This window comes from Rhinoraja longicauda, chromosome 5 (assembly GCF_053455715.1).
Source record: "Rhinoraja longicauda isolate Sanriku21f chromosome 5, sRhiLon1.1, whole genome shotgun sequence".
NCBI classification, from domain to species: Eukaryota; Metazoa; Chordata; class Chondrichthyes; order Rajiformes; family Arhynchobatidae; genus Rhinoraja; species Rhinoraja longicauda.
The window spans coordinates 7,717,721-7,736,445 of record NC_135957.1 but is presented as its reverse complement, the minus strand read 5'-3'; the positions used below and the strand labels follow the sequence as shown (position 1 = coordinate 7,736,445).

At 56.1% G+C, this 18,725-nt stretch overlaps 1 protein-coding gene across 1 annotated transcript in view; it reads left to right on the top strand.

Moving 5' to 3' along the window:
- Positions 1-18,641, top strand: part of aars2 (alanyl-tRNA synthetase 2, mitochondrial (putative)) — a 31,054-nt gene extending 12,413 nt beyond the window's left edge. The window contains exons 9-22 of the mRNA XM_078399950.1: positions 885-996; positions 2,689-2,816; positions 3,408-3,552; positions 5,582-5,751; positions 9,138-9,251; positions 10,702-10,842; positions 11,407-11,544; positions 12,804-12,910; positions 14,885-14,993; positions 15,626-15,748; positions 16,189-16,299; positions 16,719-16,802; positions 16,898-17,008; positions 17,581-18,641. Of these exons, the coding sequence (XP_078256076.1) occupies positions 885-996; positions 2,689-2,816; positions 3,408-3,552; positions 5,582-5,751; positions 9,138-9,251; positions 10,702-10,842; positions 11,407-11,544; positions 12,804-12,910; positions 14,885-14,993; positions 15,626-15,748; positions 16,189-16,299; positions 16,719-16,802; positions 16,898-17,008; positions 17,581-17,745 (1,758 nt within the window). The 3' untranslated portion in view covers positions 17,746-18,641. The remainder of the gene's footprint in view (positions 1-884; positions 997-2,688; positions 2,817-3,407; positions 3,553-5,581; positions 5,752-9,137; positions 9,252-10,701; positions 10,843-11,406; positions 11,545-12,803; positions 12,911-14,884; positions 14,994-15,625; positions 15,749-16,188; positions 16,300-16,718; positions 16,803-16,897; positions 17,009-17,580) is intronic.
- The last annotated feature ends 84 nt before the right edge of the window (positions 18,642-18,725 follow it).

Genomic DNA, 18,725 nt, shown 5'->3' with positions numbered 1-18,725 from the left:
CCGATCAAGATCCTGCTGTAATTCTTGATAGTTATCTGCACTGTCTACATTAGCACTTATTTTGGCACCTATTATCTGCGCTCTTATCAATCATGCCTTCTACATTCTCGTCCAAATTGTTAATACAGGTGACAAACAGGAGTGGTCCCAGCACCGAACCCTGAGGCAAACCACCAGTCACCGACCCTCCAATCCGAAGGACAACCTTGTCTCTTCATCACTATCTGTATCTCTCATTTCCCTTTCCCCTGACTAGTCCGACGAAGGGTCTCGACCCGAAAGCTCACCCATTCCGTCTATCCACAGATGATGCCAGTCCCGCTGAGTTACTCCAGCATTTTGTGTCAATCTTCAGTGTAAACCAGCATCTGCACTTCCTACCCTCACCTCCCACCTCCACCCTCTGTCTGGATTGTGGTGCTGGGAGGGGGCAGGAGGGAGGGAGGTGGACTGGAGGGTTAAGGGGGCGGATGATGTGCAAGGGAATTGTGCACTTGGCTGTTATTAAGGCAGAGATAGACAGGTTCATGATTAGTCAAAGATTTAGGGGAGAAAGGCAGGAGAATGGGGTGGGATGGGAAAGATCGATCAGACTTGATTGAATAGTGGAGTAGACTCGATGGGACGAATGGTCTAATTCTGCTCTTATGATTTATGAACATACTGCCTGTGCAGTGGGGTCTGTGTTTGGGGGGGGTTGTCTGTGGGTGGTGGGGGAGTTATGGATGGGTGTGTGTGGGTTGGGAGGGGTCAGTGGTTATGGCCTAGTTGGACTGTGGGAGAGGGATTGGGTGGGTGCTGGTGGGTGGGGGGTAGGGGGGTGGGGCAGGGGTAGAGCTATCCCCACGCGTGGGCGGTCTGACTCCTCGGCTTTCTCTCCGCAGATCATGGACGTCATCGAGGAGGGAGAGACGGCCTTCCTCTCCTCCCTGGTGCGGGGGCGGCGAGTCTTCGACAGGACCCTGCGAAAGATGGGCGACCGAGAGAGCTTCCCAGGTACAGTGGCACGAACCCTCCCCCCATCTGCCCCGCCATCCCACCACTGCACCACCACCTCCCCATCTACCCCCACTGCACCCCTCATAGCCCAGCCACTGCCCACCCCCCCAACAGCCCATCCCCCCCACCCCACCCACAGCCCATCCCCCCCACCCCACCCACAGCCCATCCCCCAACCCACCCACAGCCCTTCCCCCCCACCCCACCCACAGCCCATCCCCCAACCCATGCCGTCCCAACCCCACCCCTTCACATGACCCCACCCCGTCCCCGTTGCGCATGTACTCACACCCGGAGATACTCACCGAGCCGCACACCGTCCCCTCTCTGCACCTGCCTCCTGCCCCCCCTCCCTGGAATGTGTTCTGCCGGGGTGGCCCTGTCTCCACTCCTCCCCACCGACCTTGGGAACTGAGGGGTGTGGAGGGTGGGTGCTGGTTGGGGGTGGGGGATTGGTGGGGGTGGGTGGTGGGGGTGGGTGTTGGTGGTGGGGGCGGGTGTTGGTGGGGGGGGCGGGTGTTGGTGGGGGGGGCGGGTGCTGGTGGGGGGGGCGGGTGCTGGTGGGGGGGGCGGGTGCTGGTGGGGGGGGTGGGTGTTGGTGGGGAGGGTGGGTGCTGGTGGGGGGGTGGGTGCTGGTGGGGGGGTGGGTGCTGGTGGGGGGGTGGGTGTTGGTGGGGGGTGGGTGCTGGTGGGGGGGTGGGTGCTGGTGGGGGGGTGGGTGCTGGTGGGGGGCGGGTGCTGGTGGGGGGGGCGGGTGCTGGTGGGGGGAGCGGGTCTTGGAGAGGGGGGTGGGTGCTGGTGGGGGGGCCGGTGCTGGTGGGGGGGCGAGTGCTGGTGGGGGGGCGAGTGCTGGTGGGGGGGCGGGTGCTGGTGGGGGGGCGGGTGCTGGTTGGGGGGGTGGGTGCTGGTGGGGGGGGTGGGGTGGTGGTGTGGGGGTGGGGGCGGGTGCTGGGTTGGGTGCTGGTGGGGGGAGCAGTGCTGGTGGGGGGGGCCGGTGCTGGTGGGGGGCAGGTGCTGGTGGGGGGAGCAGTGCTGGTGGGGGGGGCGGGTGCTGGTGTGGAGGTGGGTGCTGATTAGGGGGTGCCTGGAGAGCGGACGGTGTGAATGATGGGTGGGCACGGGGTGGCTGTTGGGTGCGGGTGATGGGTGCCTGGGACGGGCGCTGGGTGAGTGCCCGCGCGGGGCAGGGTGGGTGGTGGGCAAAGATACCAGAGGAACAAGATAGACCACTCGACCCTAAAAACCCTAGTACATCATGGCGCCATTTTAGTAGGCAGAAACTTGCAGAAACTTTTTAAAAGACAAATAACAAAAATCTGTGAATTGATAGATGAGACATATTCTGCATTTTAATGGTATCATCACACATACTGTTCCCCCACAACACTGATCACACTGCGAGAGGCAGAGCGAACGGCGGGTTTCGCTTACTAAAATGGCGGCCGTTCCGCTCCTCTGCGTACTACACTTCAACATAGGCGATTTCAACAGAGTGTCCATCTTGCTCCTCTAGTATCTTTGGTGGTGGGTGCACAGCGGGGGAGGGGTGGGGCGGTCGGCCTCCACCCTCTGTCACTGCAGCATGGGGGTAGGGGCAGCAAGGGGCAGGAGGAGAGGGGAGGGGAGAGGGCGAGGTGGAGGTGGGTGGGCAGTCTCCACACACAGTCACCCTCCCCTCCGTCCATGCAGCGGACGTGGCCTGGTCCCTCCATCGCAACCTGGGCTTCCCCCTCGACCTGGTTGGCCTGATGCTGGACGAGAAGGCCGTCGCCATGGACACCGAGGGCCTGGACCGGTTGGCCAAGGCGGAGGCAGAGGTGAGGAGGGAATGATTTTTCTTTTTACACAAGTACTTTTATTCAGAAAACAAAAACAAACATACGATCACGACTGCCTTTGCGGCATTTTACAAAACAACAGCCATCGATTTTAAAATAACGTCATCCTCATCAGTGATGCACTCGGCCCCCCCTGGCGACCAGCGTTCACGGACGGCCTCCAAAGTCCTCGTGGACACAGCGTGTTCCCTCTCCAGGCCGTAGGTAATGGGACAGGCAGCCGACCCTGGCGTGGCTGTCGACTACCCGCTGCCTGGACCCGCGAATGGCCGAGGAAGGGGGCCTGAGGGAGAGGTGGAGGTGTGGGGGAGGGCTGGGAGAGGTTGCACCGGTCAGGAAGGGCAGGGTGGGAGGTGAGGTGCACACGGGGGGGGCGCGCTGGGGTGGAGGCAGCAGCAGCAGCTGGCGGTGGTTAGGGAGGGAGGCTAAAGTCTGGGAGATTCAACGATAGTGGTTGGTTACTGCGGACTTTCATCACTATGCTCTGTCTCCCCCCTCCCCCCCCCTTCTTCCCCCCGCCTTACCCCTCCATCTGTTCCTCCCTGCAACCCCTCCTTCCCCATTCCCCAGCGTTCCCGAGGGGCCGCGACGGCGGAGACGGGCGCTGAGCCAGAGTTGGACCCCCACACCCTGAGTGAGCTGCAGGGGGCTAGGGTCCCCCCGACGGACGATTCCCCCAAATACGCGTACACCCTCGATGCCCACGGCAAATACGGTAAAGGTGGGGAGGGGGCTGAGGGTAGGATTCGGTGGGGGGTGGGGGTGGAGGTGGGGGGGGGGAGAGAGCGGGCTGTTGTTGTGGAGGTGATCGGAGTATGGGGACAATAAACAAATGGGCGGCATGGTGGTGCAGTGGTAGAGTTGCTGCCTCGGAGCGCCAGAGACCCGGGTTCAATCCTGACTACGGGCGCTGTCTGTACGGAGTTTTCACATTCTCCCCGTGACCTGCATCAGTTTTCTCCGAAATCTTCGATTTTCTCCCACAATCATAGAAACATAGAAAATAGGTGCTGGAGGAGGCCATTTGGCCCTTCAAGCCAACACCGCCATTCATTGTGATCATGGCTGATCATCTACAATCAGTAACCTGTGCCTGCCTTCTCCCCATATCCCTTGATTCCACTCGCCCCTAGAGCTGCAAAGATGTACAGGTTTGTCAGTTAATTGGCTTGGTGTAAGTGTAAATTGTGCGTAGGATAGTGTTGGTGTGCGGGGATCACTGGTCGGCACGGACTCGGTGAGCCGAAGGGCCTGTTTCCACGCTGTATCTCTAAACTAAATGGGATTGGTGTAAAAGGCGGTGGGCAGGGTCTCGTTGGGCCGAAGGGCCTGTGGCCTTGCTTTATCTGTGACACTGAATGCGGCTTCAACTCACAGAGGCGGGGCTTGGAGAGTGGCTCAATGGTTTAATGGTGCTTTATTTATCACTTATGCTACTGCTCAGTGAAATTCTTTTTGCATAAACTACACATGCGAGTGCTGCCGTTATTGGCGCCAATATTCAGAGTCCAATCGCCCCGCGCGCTCGATCTACTGGAGTGGCCTCCCTGTCCCTTGATGCCCCTCCCCCTCTTCACCATCTCTCTCCTTCACCGCCCCTCCTCCTCTCCTGTTCACCCCCCTTCACCCCTTAGAGAGTCATAGAGTGATACAGTGTGGAAACAGGCCCTTCGGCCCAACTTGCCCACACCAGTCAACATGTCCCAGCTACACTAGTCCCACCTGCCAGCATTTGGTCCATATCCCTCCAAACCTGTCCTATCCATGCACCTGTCTAACTACTTCTTAAATGTTGGGATAGTCCCAGCCTCAACTACCTGCTCTAGCAGTTTGTTCCATACACCCACCACTCTTTGTGTGAAAACGTTACCCCTCAGATTCCTGTTAAATCTTTTCCCCTTCACCTTAAACCTATGCCCTGGTCCTCGATTCCCCTACTCTGGGCAAGAGACTCTGTGCATCTACCTACTCTATTCCTCTCATAATCTTACACACCTCTATAAGATCACCCCTCATCCTCCTGTGCTCCAAGGAACAGAGTCCCATCCTACTCAACCTCTCCCTATAGTTCACACTCTCTAGTCCTGGCAACATCCTTGTAAATCTTCTTTGGACCTTTTCCAGCTTGACAACGTCTTTCCCAGAACTGAACACAACACTCTAAATGAAGCCTCACCAACATCTTATACTACTGCAACATGACCTCCCAACTTATATACTCAATACTCTGGCTGATGAAGGCCAATCGGCCAAAAGCTTTTTTGACCATCTTATCTACCTGCGACTCGACCTTCAAGGAACCATGCACCTGCACTCAAAGATCCCTCTGCTCTACAACACTCCCCAGAGCCCTACAATTCACTGTGTAGGTCCTGCCCATGTTAGACTTCCCAAAATGTAACAACTCACATTTTTCTGCATTCAATTCCATCAACCATTCCTCAGCCCACTTGGCCAATCGATCCAGATCCTGCTGCAATCGTTCATACCCACCTTCACTATCTGCGAAACTACCCACTTTTGTGTCATCAGCAAACTTGCTAATCTTGCCCTGTATGTTCTCATCCAAATCATTGATGTAGATGACAAACAGCTCCGCCTCTCCCCGTCGCTGCCCCTCACCTCCCCCTCCCCCTGTTTCACCCCCAATCTCCTCCTCGCCGCCCCCTCCCCATCACCATATCATCCCGTCCCTCCCTCACTGCCCCCCTGTCCCGGTGTGACCCTGTTGGCCTGTTTTACAGCGTTTCCCCCGGGCCAGGCCATGGTCCTGGCCATCAGCCTGGGGGGCCGCCTGGTCCAGGAGGTGGGGCCAGGCCAGCGAGCCTTCATCATCCTCGACCGCACCAACTTCTACAGCGAGCAGGGTGGTCAGAGCTCCGACCAGGGCTTCCTGGTGCGAGAAGGTCAGCAGGTATGCCAGAGGTCACCCCAGGGCACCGCCCCTTCTCCAGTTGTCCACAGCCATCAGGCCTGGGCTTTAGCAAGGCCTTGGGCAGACTGGTAGACAGGTCCTGTGGGTGTGATAGTGTGGGATCAGGGTGGGCAAGCCAGGTGCGTACAAAACTGCCTCAGTGACAGAGGTCGAGGGAGGTAGTGAAGGACTCGGACTGGAAACCTGCAACCAGTGATGTGCCACAGGGCTTGGTGCTGGGTCCACTATTGTTTGTCATCTACGTTAACGATTTGGATGAGAGTTTGGATGGCATGATTCGGAGGTTTGCAGAAGACTGCAAAATTGTGCGGTAGACTGTGAAGAAGGTTGTCTTCGGTTATAACAGGGAAAGTGGGCAAAGGTACGGCAGAGGGAACTTAACTAAGACATGTGCACAGTGTTGCATTTTGGGATGATAAACTAGGACAGGTGTTACACAGTAAATTAGTGCCGAGATAGTGTTTTAGAGTACGGTTGCGCAGCGGTAGAGTTGCTGCCTTACAGCGCCAGAGACCCGGATTCGATCCTGACCAGGGGGGTGCTGTCCGTATACATTTTGTACGTTCTTGTGAACGTGTGAGTTTCTTCCGGGTGCTCCGGTTTCCACCCACACTCCAAAGGCGTACAGGTTTGTAGGTTAATTGGCTTCTGCAAATGTCCCCTAGTGTGTGGGATAGAACTGGTGATCGTTAGGATGCGTGGACTCGGTGGGCAGAAGAGCCTGTTCTCTAAAGTAAACTAAAGCGAGATCTCGGAGTGCATGTTCTTTAAAAGCGGTGACTTGGGTGGACAGGGTGGTGATGAAGACCTTTGGCATGATAACCTTCGTTGGTCAGGACATAGAGTGCACTAGTTGAGGCAACTGTACAAAATGTTAGTGAGACCACTCTCTTGTGTGCAGTTCTGGACACCCAGCTGCAGGAGGGGTTTGATTCAGCTGGAAAGGGCGCGGAAAAGATTCACAAAGATGTTGCTGGGAATAGAGGGCGTGAGTTACATGGAGAGCTTTGTAACTCTCCATTGTAAGGCTACATTGTTGGACCCGAGAAATAAAGAGGGGGTGAACACCTTGTTGAATAATCAGCATGGTTTTGGACGTGTGGGAGATCATGTCTTACGAATTCGACTCCGTTTTTTGAAGAGGTAAACAAAAAAGGTTGGCGAGGGTAAGGCCATGGACGTTGTCTATGTGTTCTTCAGCAAGACCTTGCAAAAGATTCTGCATGTCAGCAGCTCTGGAAGGTTAGATCGCATGGGATCCAGGGAGAGCTAGCAAACTGGATGGAGAAATGGCTTCATGGAAGGAAGCAGAGGGTGATGGTGGAAGGTTGTTGTTCGGACTGAACGACTGTGATCAGTGGTGTGCCTCAGGGATCGGTGCTGGGCCCGTTGCAGGTTGTGGCTTGGATAAAAATGGACAGGCTAGACGCAGGAAGATTGTTCCCGATGTTGGGGAAGTCCAGAACAAGGGGTCACAGTTTAAGGATAAGGGGGAAGTCTTTTAGGACCGAGATGAGAAAGTTTTTTTTCACACAGAGAATGGTGAATCTGTGGAATTCTCTGCCACAGAAGGTAGTTGAGGCCAGTTCATTGGCTATATTTAACAGGGAGTTAGATGTGGCCCTTGTGGCTAAAGGGATCAGGGGGTATGGAGAGAAGGCAGGTACAGGTTACTGAGTTGGATGATCAGCCATGATCATATTGAATGGCGGTGCAGGCTCGAAGGGCCGAATGGCCTACTCCTGCACCTATTTTCTATGTTTCTACAAGGCAGGATTAGTAAGTTTGCAGAAGACACCGAAGTGGGTGGTATTGTCGATAGTGAAGCTGCTTATCAAAAATGACAGCAGGGTCTTGATCAGCTGGGCTAGTGAGCTGAGGAATTGTTACGGGAGTTTAATGCAGATAGTGCAAGGTGTCAAACAGTGAATGGCCAGGCTCTGGGGAATCTTGTAGAGGAAAGGGATCTCGGTGTGCAGGTACATAGTTCCCTGAAAGTGGCGTCACAGATAGATAAGGTGGTCAAGTAAGCTTTTGGTACATTGGCCTTCATCAGTCAGGGTATTGAGTATAGACGTTGGCGCACTATGTTGCAGTTGTACCAGACGTTGGTGAGGCCACACTTGGAGTACTGTGTTCAGTTTAACACCCTCATAAGTTTCTCCGCACTCTTTCCATTAAGCTGGAAAGAGTGCGGAGAAATTTATGAGGGTGTTGCCAGAACTTGAGGGGCTGTGGTTAGGCAAGATTGGACTTTATTCCTTTGAATGCAGGAAGCTGAGGGGTGATCTTATAGAGATGTGTCAGATCATGAGGGGAATAATTAGGGTGAATGCACAGAATAGGGTATCAAGAACCAGAAGACACATGTTCAAGGTGAGACAGACAAGATTCAATACAAACCTGAGGGGCAACTTATTCACAGAGGGTGGTGGGTATATCGAACGAGCTGGCAGAATAGACGGATACTGTAACAGCATTTAACGGCAGGGTCAGGAAGATAGATAAGAAAACTTTAGAGAGATATGGGCCAAACATGGGCAAACGGCAATAGCTTAGATGGTAGACACACAATGCTGGAGTAACTCAGGGGGTCAGGCAGTATCTCTGGAGAGAAGGAATGGCTGCCTGACCCGCTGAGTTACTCCAGCATTTTGTGTCTACCTTCTGCAGAGGTCTCGGAGAGAGGTCCTTGGAGAGAGGAGGGGTCTCGGCCTGAAACGTCACCCATTCCTTCTCTCCAGAGATGCTGCCTGTCCCGCTGAGTTACTCCAGCATTTTGTGTCTGTCTTCCCTGGAGGGTAGGTGACTGAGGGGTGACTTTATAGAGGTTTATCAAATCATGAGGGGGGTAGGAAAGGTGAATGGTCAGGCCTGGCGGGCAAGTCTAAACGGAGCAAGCATGGATTTAAATGGGAAAGTTATCAATGAGACCTGAGGGACAGGTTCTTCACACAGAGAGTGGTGGCTGTGTGGTTGTGCCGGGGGATGTGGGAGCAGTGTATTACTGTGGTGTAGGCCTAGGGGTCAGATCAGTGGGTGGGTCGGGTGATGTGAAGGGGAGTGGGGCGTCTGTTTTGGGGGGGGATTGCAGTTGGCAACGCTGGGAGTGAGGTGATGGGCCCCACGTTGTTGGGGGTGGGAATGACCTGGGGGGCACAGTAGATGAAAGGGGGGCTATGCTGGGAGGGGTTCGGGGTGCAACATGAAGTGGTGGCAGCACAGATATGGTGGGCTTTGGGTTTGATGTGGCGGGGTGCTGGCTGGTGGGGGGGGGGGCGTGGAGAACCTCGGGCGACGGAGGGTCCGGTCAGTCGGTGGATGGGGTGTCCTGGCACTGAGCTGGGTTCCCTGTTTCCCCCCAGGACGTGGTGCTGCCGGTGCTGGATGTGAGGGCGGCTGGAGGCTTTGTGGTCCACAGTGTGATGGTGCCAGAGTCTCTGCGGGTCGGAGAGAGGCTGGAGCTCTACGTGGCCCAGGTGGAGTATCCCAACCCGACCCGACCCCGACCCAGACCCACTCCTCCCCCCGGATCCATCCTGACCCAAAGAAACATAGAAAATAGGTGCAAGAGGAGGCCATTTGGCCCTTCGAGCCAGCACCGCCGTTCAATGTGATCATGGCTGATCATTCTCAATCAGTAAACCGTGCCTGCCTTCTCCCCATATCCTATCTTTTAGCTCTTTCTAACTTTGAGCTCTATCTAACTCTCTTTTAAATCCATCCAGTGATTTGGCTCCCACTGCCTTCTGAGGCAGAGAATTCCACAAATTCACAACTCTCTGGGTGGAAAAGTTTTTTCTCACCTCAGTTTAAATGGCTTGCCCTTTATTCAGACTGTGGCCCCTGGTTCTGGACTCCCCCAACATTGGGAACATTTTTCTAGCTTGTCCAGTCCTTTTATAATTTTGATATGTTTCTATAAGATCCCCTCTCATCCTTCTAAACTCCAGTGAATACAAGCCCAGTCTTTCCAATCTTTCCTCATATGTCAGTCCCGCCATCCCAGGGATTAACCTCATGAACCGACGTTGCATTGCCTCAATAGCAAGAATGTCCTTCCTCAAATTAGACCAAAACTGCACATGATACTCCAGATGTGGTCTCACCAGCGCCCTATTACTACTCCAAAAAGACCTCTTTGCTACTATACTCTCATTATGAAGGCCAACATGCCTTTAGCTTTCTTCACTGCCTGCTGTACCTGCATGTTTACTCTCAGTGACTGGTGTACAAGGACACCCAGGTCTCGTTGCTCTTCCCTTTTTCCTAATCTGACACCATTGAGATAATAACCTGTCTCCTTGGCCCTGACTGAACCCATTCCCGACCAACGACCCGCTCCCGACCCCAACCCTGACTGACCCTCCCCGACCCTGACTGAACTCCCCCCCCCCCCGACCCCGACTGGCCCAGGGTGGGCGGGAGGGGGGGATGAGCTGGGGCTGAACACGGCTGGGGCTGGGGGTGGAGGTGGAGGGACGGATCACTCACTGTAAGAGGAGGAGGAGGAGGCAGGAGCCTCGCTCCTCAGCCCGGCCCCGTCTCCAGCACCGACCCCGCACTCTGCCCCACTCCCCACAGGTCCGGGCGGACACGTCCGACCACTCGCTGGCTGCTGGGGCAAGGAAGGCAGCGGCTGCCCGGCACCGGAGAGGGAGCTGCACTCCCACCTGTCCCTGTCCCTGGCTGGTGGGGAGGGGCAACAGTGACCCTCCCCCCCCTCCCTCTCTTCCCGCCTGGTGAGGGGGAACCGCCGTGAGTGGGGTGGGGGACGAAGGGGGATCCGCGTGGGATACTCTATAACCTTGTCGGAGCCCTTTATGTGGCGACTCTTTACATACCTTGGGTACTGTGAGTGGTCACCCGCGACAGCAAAGCATCCGCACGCTCCGCGCGTGTGCTGAGCCATGTGTTCCCCGGTTCCAGGCCCAGCGGCTCGGCTGCATGGTGAAGCACACGGCCACGCACCTGCTGATGGCCGCTCTCCGCCGGGTGCTGGGGCCGCGCACGGAGCAGCGGGGCTCGCACGTGGCCGCCGATCGACTGAGGCTGGACGTCAGCGTCAAGGTGGGTCACTACCCCTCCCCACTCTGCCATTCCCTCCAGCCCTTTGATCCCTACCCCTCCGCTCCCATTCCCCACCCCCCCACACCCACCCATAATGATTCCTCCAGCACCCATCCGCCTTCCCCATCCTCTCTGCCCCCACTCCCCGAGTGGCCCCTCTCCCCCTGGTCTTCGTCGTCGTCCCCGGTCATCATTCCCCCCCCCCCCCCCCCCTCCACAGTGACCATCCTCAGTCCTTCATCCCACTGACCCTGTCTCTCCTGGCAACCTTCTCCACCCCCCCGCCCCCCGTCCTGCCTGTCACCACAGCTCCCCCCACCTCCAGACGCCACTGTGTGTGTGTGTCCCACTAGTCCCAGCTGTCTTCCCACCCACCCCCACACCGTCTCCCTGCCGTTCCCCTCCACCCGCTCCCTCGCCCCCATTGTTGCCCCTTGCTCAGCCTGTCCTTCCACTGCCCACCCCCACCCCACATCCCCTCCCCCTCCCGGCCCTCCCATCCCCAGACCCGGTCCCCCTCCCCCCCCCAGTCCAGTGATGAGCCGCCTGTGTTGCCTGCCCCAGGGCCCGGTCACAGACGGCCATCTGGTGGAGCTGGACGCCGCGGTGCAGGTGCTGATCGGGAGGGACGAGGAGGTCCACACGGAGGTGCTACCGCTGCACCGGGCCCTGCAGATCGCAGGGTTACACAAGACCAACGAGGTGAGGCTCCCTCTGCCGTCTCGCCTCCTCTATTCCCAACTGCTCCTTTTCCAGATGGATCCTCTGACGACCTTTTATCTGTCCACAGCTTTGCCCATTTTTGTGCGGTCAGCCCTAAGTTTATCCAAAGTTATTTATTGTATATCACAGATAACAGAGTTGTCAGTGCTGATTCCTGTTGGACACCAACACCTGCAGTCACAATAACACAATACCAACCCATCCACTACCATCCCCTGTGTGGATCAGAAACATCACATTTAGTACAGCGCTGCCCCTCCCACAGTGCGGCACTCCCTCACCCACCCCCCTCCCACAGTGCGGCACTCCCTCACCCACCCCCCTCCCACAGTGTGGCGTTCCCTCACCCACCCCCCCTCCCACAGTGTGGTGCTCCCTCACCCACCCCCCTCCCACAGTGCGGCACTCCCTCACCCACCCCCCTCCCACAGTGCGGCACTCCCTCAGTACCACAGTTAAAGTCCGTCCGCGCTCTGGAATAACAAACACCATCAGACACTGATAGTAAAGACACAACTTTATTACGCTGGCAACTTTATCACATACTTGCCAGCTCCTGGCGGCGATCCCACTCTATTTTGTGCACTGGCAGTATATTTATACATGAGTAGTCAAACCCCCATCCTCCTCTACACCACACCTTCCACAGCACGGCACACCCTCAGTACCACTCCTCCAACAGTGCGGCACTCCCTCAGTACCACTCCTCCAACAGTGCCTCACTAACTTGGCACTGCCCCTCCAACAGTGCCTCACTAACTTGGCACTGCCCCTCCAACAGTGCCTCACTAACTTGGCACTGCCCCTCCAACAGTGCCTCACTAACTTGGCACTGCCCCTCCAACAGTGCCTCACTAACTTGGCACTGCCCCTCCAACAGTGCCTCACTAACTTGGCACTGCCCCTCCAACAGTGCCTCACTAACTTGGCACTGCCCCTCCAACAGTGCCTCACTAACTTGGCACTGCCCCTCCAACAGTGCTGTGCTCGGTTGAAGCATCCATTTGCAGTTCTGCCTGAAGAGTGCAGGAATTGAGGGGGTGGCGTGTGGGTGAGCTGTGAGAAGAATTCGGAGGGGTGGGGGAGGTGGGGGTGCGGAGTTGTTTGGGGGTGGGTAATGGGGAGAACTGATTGAGCGTTATATGGTGAGGAGTGTTTGGGTTGTGGGCTGGGGGGCTGTGGGAAGGCGCTGGTGAAACTTGCTTTGCCTGCACTGAGCTGCCCTCTGTGTGCGTCAGGTATACCTTGATCCTGTACGAGTGGTCTCCATCGGTACCCCTGTGGAACAGCTGCTGCGTTCTTCAGACTGCACCCAGCACACCTCTGTGGAGCTCTGCTGTGGGACGTAAGTACTGACCGCTGCACAAGGCGGCTCACCTCAAATACTTTCCATCCCTGGCTATACGACCAGACAGTGGGGCAGGAATTCACTCTGTGTCCATTCTCTTATCTCCCTTACTCTACTCTGGGGCTGTAGAGAGCATGCTGTCCGGCAACATTACAGTCTGGTTTGGGAACAGCTCTGCCCAGGACAGGAAGGCCCTGCAGAGAGTAGTGCATTCGGCAGAACGCACCATGGGAACTACACTCGCCCCCCTGCAGGCAGGGCCGTTTTTACAGCATTATGGGCCCCCGGGCAAAGCAGTGTACTGGGGCCCCTACCGTTACTCTCCCCCACCCCCCTTTCCCTACCAGCCCCCCCCTGTCGTGCCGGCGAAAAGCACTTACCGAAAAGCACTTAGCGATGGATTTAGGGTGCTACATTGTTGCGAAAAGCACTTGCAGATGCTGTGAGAAGCACTTAGTGACCGAAAATGTTGCGAAAAAAGCACTTATTGAACCTACATTTTTAAAGTAGTATTTATTTATTGCAAGTCACTTAACATACACAGATCAGCATGGGGCCCCTATGCTCGTGGGCCCCCGGGCAAGTGCCCATCAGGCCCATGCGTTAAGACGGCCCTGCCTGCAGGACCTATACATCAGGAGGTGCAGATCGAGAGCAAGCAAGATTATGAGGGACCCCTGCCACCCCAGCAATGGACTGTTCCAGCTGCTACGGTCAGGCAAACGCCTCCGCTGTCACGCTGTGAAAACGGAGAGATGAGATGGAGTTTCTTCCCACAGGCCATCAGGACTGTTCACTTTTATAACTTCAGGGACTAAATTTTGTCTTCTCTGTATTAACTTTTATTTATATGCTGTAACTGTAATTCTTTCTTTGTGCACAATCCGCAGGCATTGCCACTTTCATTTCACTGCACATCGTGCATGTGCATGTGACAAATAAACTTGACTTGACGAGGAGATTTCATTCCATAGTCACAATTAACATTTTGATTATTGTATTACGATCATATTAATCAAAACTGCTCTGTGCTGTTTAAGAATAATTCTTCGTATGTTGCAAAACATACTTGGCTAATAAAGTGTGATTATGATGACCATCAAATAACCACACTGTCAACTGAATCCAGAACACACTGCTGCCCCCATGGAGCTCACAATAGAACATCGAATCGTACAACACAGGAATGGGCCCTTCGGCCCATAACGCTCTACCAAACATGATGCCAAGTTAGACTGATCTCATCTGCCTGCACGTGATCCATATTCCTCTATACCCTGCACTTCGATGTGCCTATAAAACCCTCTTTAAATCCACCAGTGCATATCTGCCTTCATCACCACCCCTGCAATGCGTTCTGGGCTCCCACAACTCTCTGTCTAACAGAGCAACTTGCCTGGCTTATCCCCATTAAACTTTCCCCCTCTCACCTCCACTGTTGGACATTTCCACCTTAGGAAGATGATTCTGACTGTCTACACTATCTGTCTCTCATAATTTTATAAACTTCTATCAGGTCTCCCCTCAACTTCTGATGTTCCAGAGAAAATAATCCAAGACTATCCAACGTCTCCCTGTAGCTGTAATCCAGGCAGCATTCTGGTAAACCACCTCTGCACCCTCTCCAAAGCCTCCACATCCTTCATGTGATGGGGCGACCAGAACTGCACACAATACACCAAATGCGGCCTGACCCAAGTCCGAAAAAGCTGCATCATGACTTCCTGACATTTATATTCAACGTGCAACTTGCAGTTCATTAAGCACCGTACATGATGCAGCTCGAGACGACCTGGGTTTGGCCACATTTGAAGTAGAGGGAGCTTCACTCTGCTTCTGACCCTGAGAGCATGTGTGGAGGGCGCTTCATTCTGAGTCTACCCCACGCTGTGGGGATGTGACAGGATAGTGTTGTACACACACTGGGCCGTGTATTTTGAAGCCTTATGGAATCTCTTGTCCTTCCTGCAGGCATTTGCTGAGGACGGGCCTGATCCAGGACCTGGTGATCGTGTCCGAGCAGCAGCTGGCCAAGGGAATCAGCCGACTGATAGCCGTGACAGGACAGGAAGCTAAGCAGGTGAGAGGCCAGACGCAGCACATGCACTAGGACTGGTGGTCAATGTCGGTGCTCAGCACCCCTCCCCTCCCCTGCCTCCGTCCGAAGGTTGGCTGGGAGGGCTGGGCATAGGGACCCTCCAATCACCGAGAGATGTATGTTCAAACAAGATGGCTGTCTCACCCCTTGTCTTCATCACGGTTAAGGAAGCCCCATCTCCTGACATGGAAATATTATCATAAGATCATAAGAGATAGGAGCAGAATTAGGCCATTCAGCCCATCAAGTCTACTCCGCCATTCAATTATGGCTGATCTATCTCTCCCTCCTAAACCCATTCCCCTGCCTTCTCCCTATAACCTCTGACACTTATACTAATCATGAATCTATCTATCTCTGCCGTAAAAATATCCATTGACTTGGCCTCCACAGCCGTCTGTGGCAAAGAATTCCACAGATTCACCACCCTCTGACTAAAGAAATTCCTCCTCCTAACAGAACATCCTTTAATTCTGAGGCTGTGACCTCTCGTCCTAGACTCTCCCACTAGTGGAAACATCTATGAAGAGAGTACTAAATGATAGATATTACTGCTTGCTGCAGTAATCTGCACTGTAGTTTTCCAGTAACCATGAATGTGCTTGTGTCGACAGGCCCGGGCCATGGGGAGTGCGTTGTGTGAGGAGGTGAACTCGCTGTGTGAGCGCAGTCAGTCTGCCCCGGCATCGCTGCCGGTGGCCCAGCGGCAAGCCAAGGACATCGGCCGGCTCACCGACGTGAGACCCCTAGACACCCGCTGTCCGCATGAAAGGGGAGCGCCCAGATGCTCCCTATCGGCCCCCTCCTGCTTCGCTCCCTCCCCACCCCTCCCGCTCCACTGTGATCCCACCCCGCCCCTCCTGCGGCGCTCCTTCTCCACCTCTCCCACTCCACGGCGCTCCCTCACCCCCCCCTCCCACTCTCGTTCTCCCGCTCCACGGCGCTCCCTCACCCCCCCCCCCACTCCCGCTCCACGGCGCTCCCTCACCCCCCCCCCCCCACTCCTGCTCCACGGCGCTCCCTCACCCCTCCCCCCCACTCTCGCTCTCCCGCTCTACGGCGCTCCCTCACCCCCCCCCACTCCACGGTGCTCCCTCACCCCCCCTCCCACTCCCACTCCACGGCGCTCCCTCGTTCCCCGCCAGCCCCAGGGTCACTCCTCTGCCCTTGGTTCCAGGTGGTTGATGGGGCGACGGTCCCACAGAGGGAGCGGCGACAGCTCCAGCAGCGGCTCCGCGCCCTGCAGCGAGTAGCCAACACCCGCGTCCGCAGGCTGGAGGACCAAGCGGTGAGTGGGCCCAGGGACACCCGGTCAGGGGCTGGGAACATCGCTGTCTCCTCAGGACATGGAGAGGGGCGGCGGATGCTTTTGGCCAGTGTGTGGGGTGAGGGAGTGGCAAAGGGTGGGGTGAGGATGGGTTATGGTGGGTGTTTGCGGGCAGTGGGCAGGGTTGGTCTGTGACAAATGGTGGTGGAGTGGAATTGCTGAGATAAGGTGGGTGTTTCGAGCGGTGTGTGGGGTTGAGGGGTTAAGGTGGGTGAAGGGGAGGGTTTGACTGGGGTGGGGAGGAGGAACGTGTTGGGGTGGTGGACACGAAAGGGGTGGCGAAGACAGGCGGGGACAGGCAGGGCCGGGTGGGTGTCTGCTCCCTGCAACCTGGCCTCCCTTCTCTTGTCCTCACTGCCCCCGTCTCTGTCCTTCTCCAGGCAGCCGTCGAGCTCCATGTGGTCTTGGCGCGGGCACCGGACCAGATGTTGCTGGTGGACATGATCCCTGGACAGCCCGTCACAGTAAGTGTGGCCTCCCCTACCCTGTCGTTGTCGTTCCCCCCCCCCCCAGAATCGGGCCCTCTCTCCCCCGGGACTCAGCGGACTTTGTGTTGCAGGTCCTGGGGAAGATGGTGAAGCTGCTGTCGGTGGAGAGGCCGCACTGCTCAGTGATGCTGCTGAGCTCCCAGCCTGGAGGAAAGGTAGTTTGTGTGTGTGGAGTCGCCCAGGTGAGTGGCAATGTGTGACTTGCTCCTCTACTGAATTTCCCCTCGTCACATCTCCCCACCCCTCGCCCGCTCTTCCCACCCCTCGCCTGCCCTTCCCACCCCTCGCCTGCCTCCTCCACACCCGCCCGCTCCACCTCACCCATCCCGTTCACCCCTTGTCCGTTCCAAGACACCTTTCCCCTCCCCCCGGCCTCCTGTCCCACGCCTCACCTGCCCCCTCCACACCTCACTCGACCTCTCCACACCTCACCTTCCCCCTCACTCCTCACCCTCCACTCCTCACCCTCCACACCTCACCCTCCTCCACTCCTCACCCGCCTCCTCCACTCCTCACCCTCCCACTCCTCCTCACCCTCCACTCCTCACCCTCCACTCCTCACCCTCCACACCACACCCTCCACACCACACCCTCCCTTCGCCTTCCACCTCACCCTCCCCCTCCACATCTCACCCTCCCCCTCCCCACACCAATGCTTTTTCTGCCCTTCCTTGCCAGTCCAGTGATGTTTCTTTTCCCTCTGACCCCTCTCCCTCCATTCACCCCCATCATCTGCCACTCTTGCTCTGCCCAGGATCTGCGGAACAGCCTGTCTGCCGTGGACTGGGCGCTCGCCGTCTGTGCAGGGATGGGCGGGAGCGCCGGAGGCACCGCTCATACCGCCAAGGGCATTGGGAGTAGTTCCAACCTGGAGGAAGTTATCCAAATGGCCGTGCAGTACGCCAGAAGCAGAATGTAAACGTTTGTGCTGTTGGTGAGCAGGCTCTCTCCCTCTCTCGCCGATGAACTAACATCAGTCCTGCGTTGAGTGCCCGGTCATGCTGTTCAGATGGGAAACAATGTGTTGAGCTGCCCCATCTGTGACTCACTCTGGTTAAGGGATTCTGCTCCTACACCAGCTACACCAGTTGTCCTGGGCCCTGGGCTTCTTGTGGGTCAGTCTATGGTGCACGAATCGCTCCTGCTCAAAAGCACAGTCTCGAGTTCGCTGGATGGGATGCAGTGTCCTGAGGGGTGTAATAGCCAATTGAACCCAGTGGGGTCTGGATGTGTTCTGGATACGAGAACAATGGGACTTTGATTTGGAACATTGATTGATATCGGGGCCTGGCAATCTCCTGGTGGTGGTTGACTTCAGCATCATTTAAGGGACTGATCAAGGATTTGCTCCGATTGGAACAGGCAAGGAGAAGATTCTGACGTAAGGGGCCTTTGGTCATAATCCTGTGGCTGGTAGCTCTGCACCCATGGCTCATCAACCAAGTAGCCGGCAAGTCAGAACCTGTGTGCTCTTACTCCATCAACACATTATATGGGTAAAGCTAACCCAGCTCGTGCTGCCTGTTCACCTGCTGACCCACTGCTGTTGGCAGGTAAATGAGTAATCCTCCTCGCTGCCACAGCCAGCGTTCACGTCCATTGCTGCCTCTCCGCTACTGGTCTGCTGAATGGCAAGTTGGATTTATGTAGAGCATTGGGACAGTGTGGTGTAAGGTGACGGATGAAATGTTTTGTGCTAATTAAAGTTTTTTTTTTGCAGGAGCTGCCAGTTTCCTTGATTGTTGTTTTTGCCCGTCATGGGATTGAGCAGTGGCAACGATGCATTTGTGTCCTTGGGATTGTAGAGACTGGTGATGTCAGCTCTCTGGTCCCCTGGAGTAATAGTAACGTGATTAAAAAGGATGGTTGGGCGAAGCTCTAGTTTCCTTCCCAATGCTG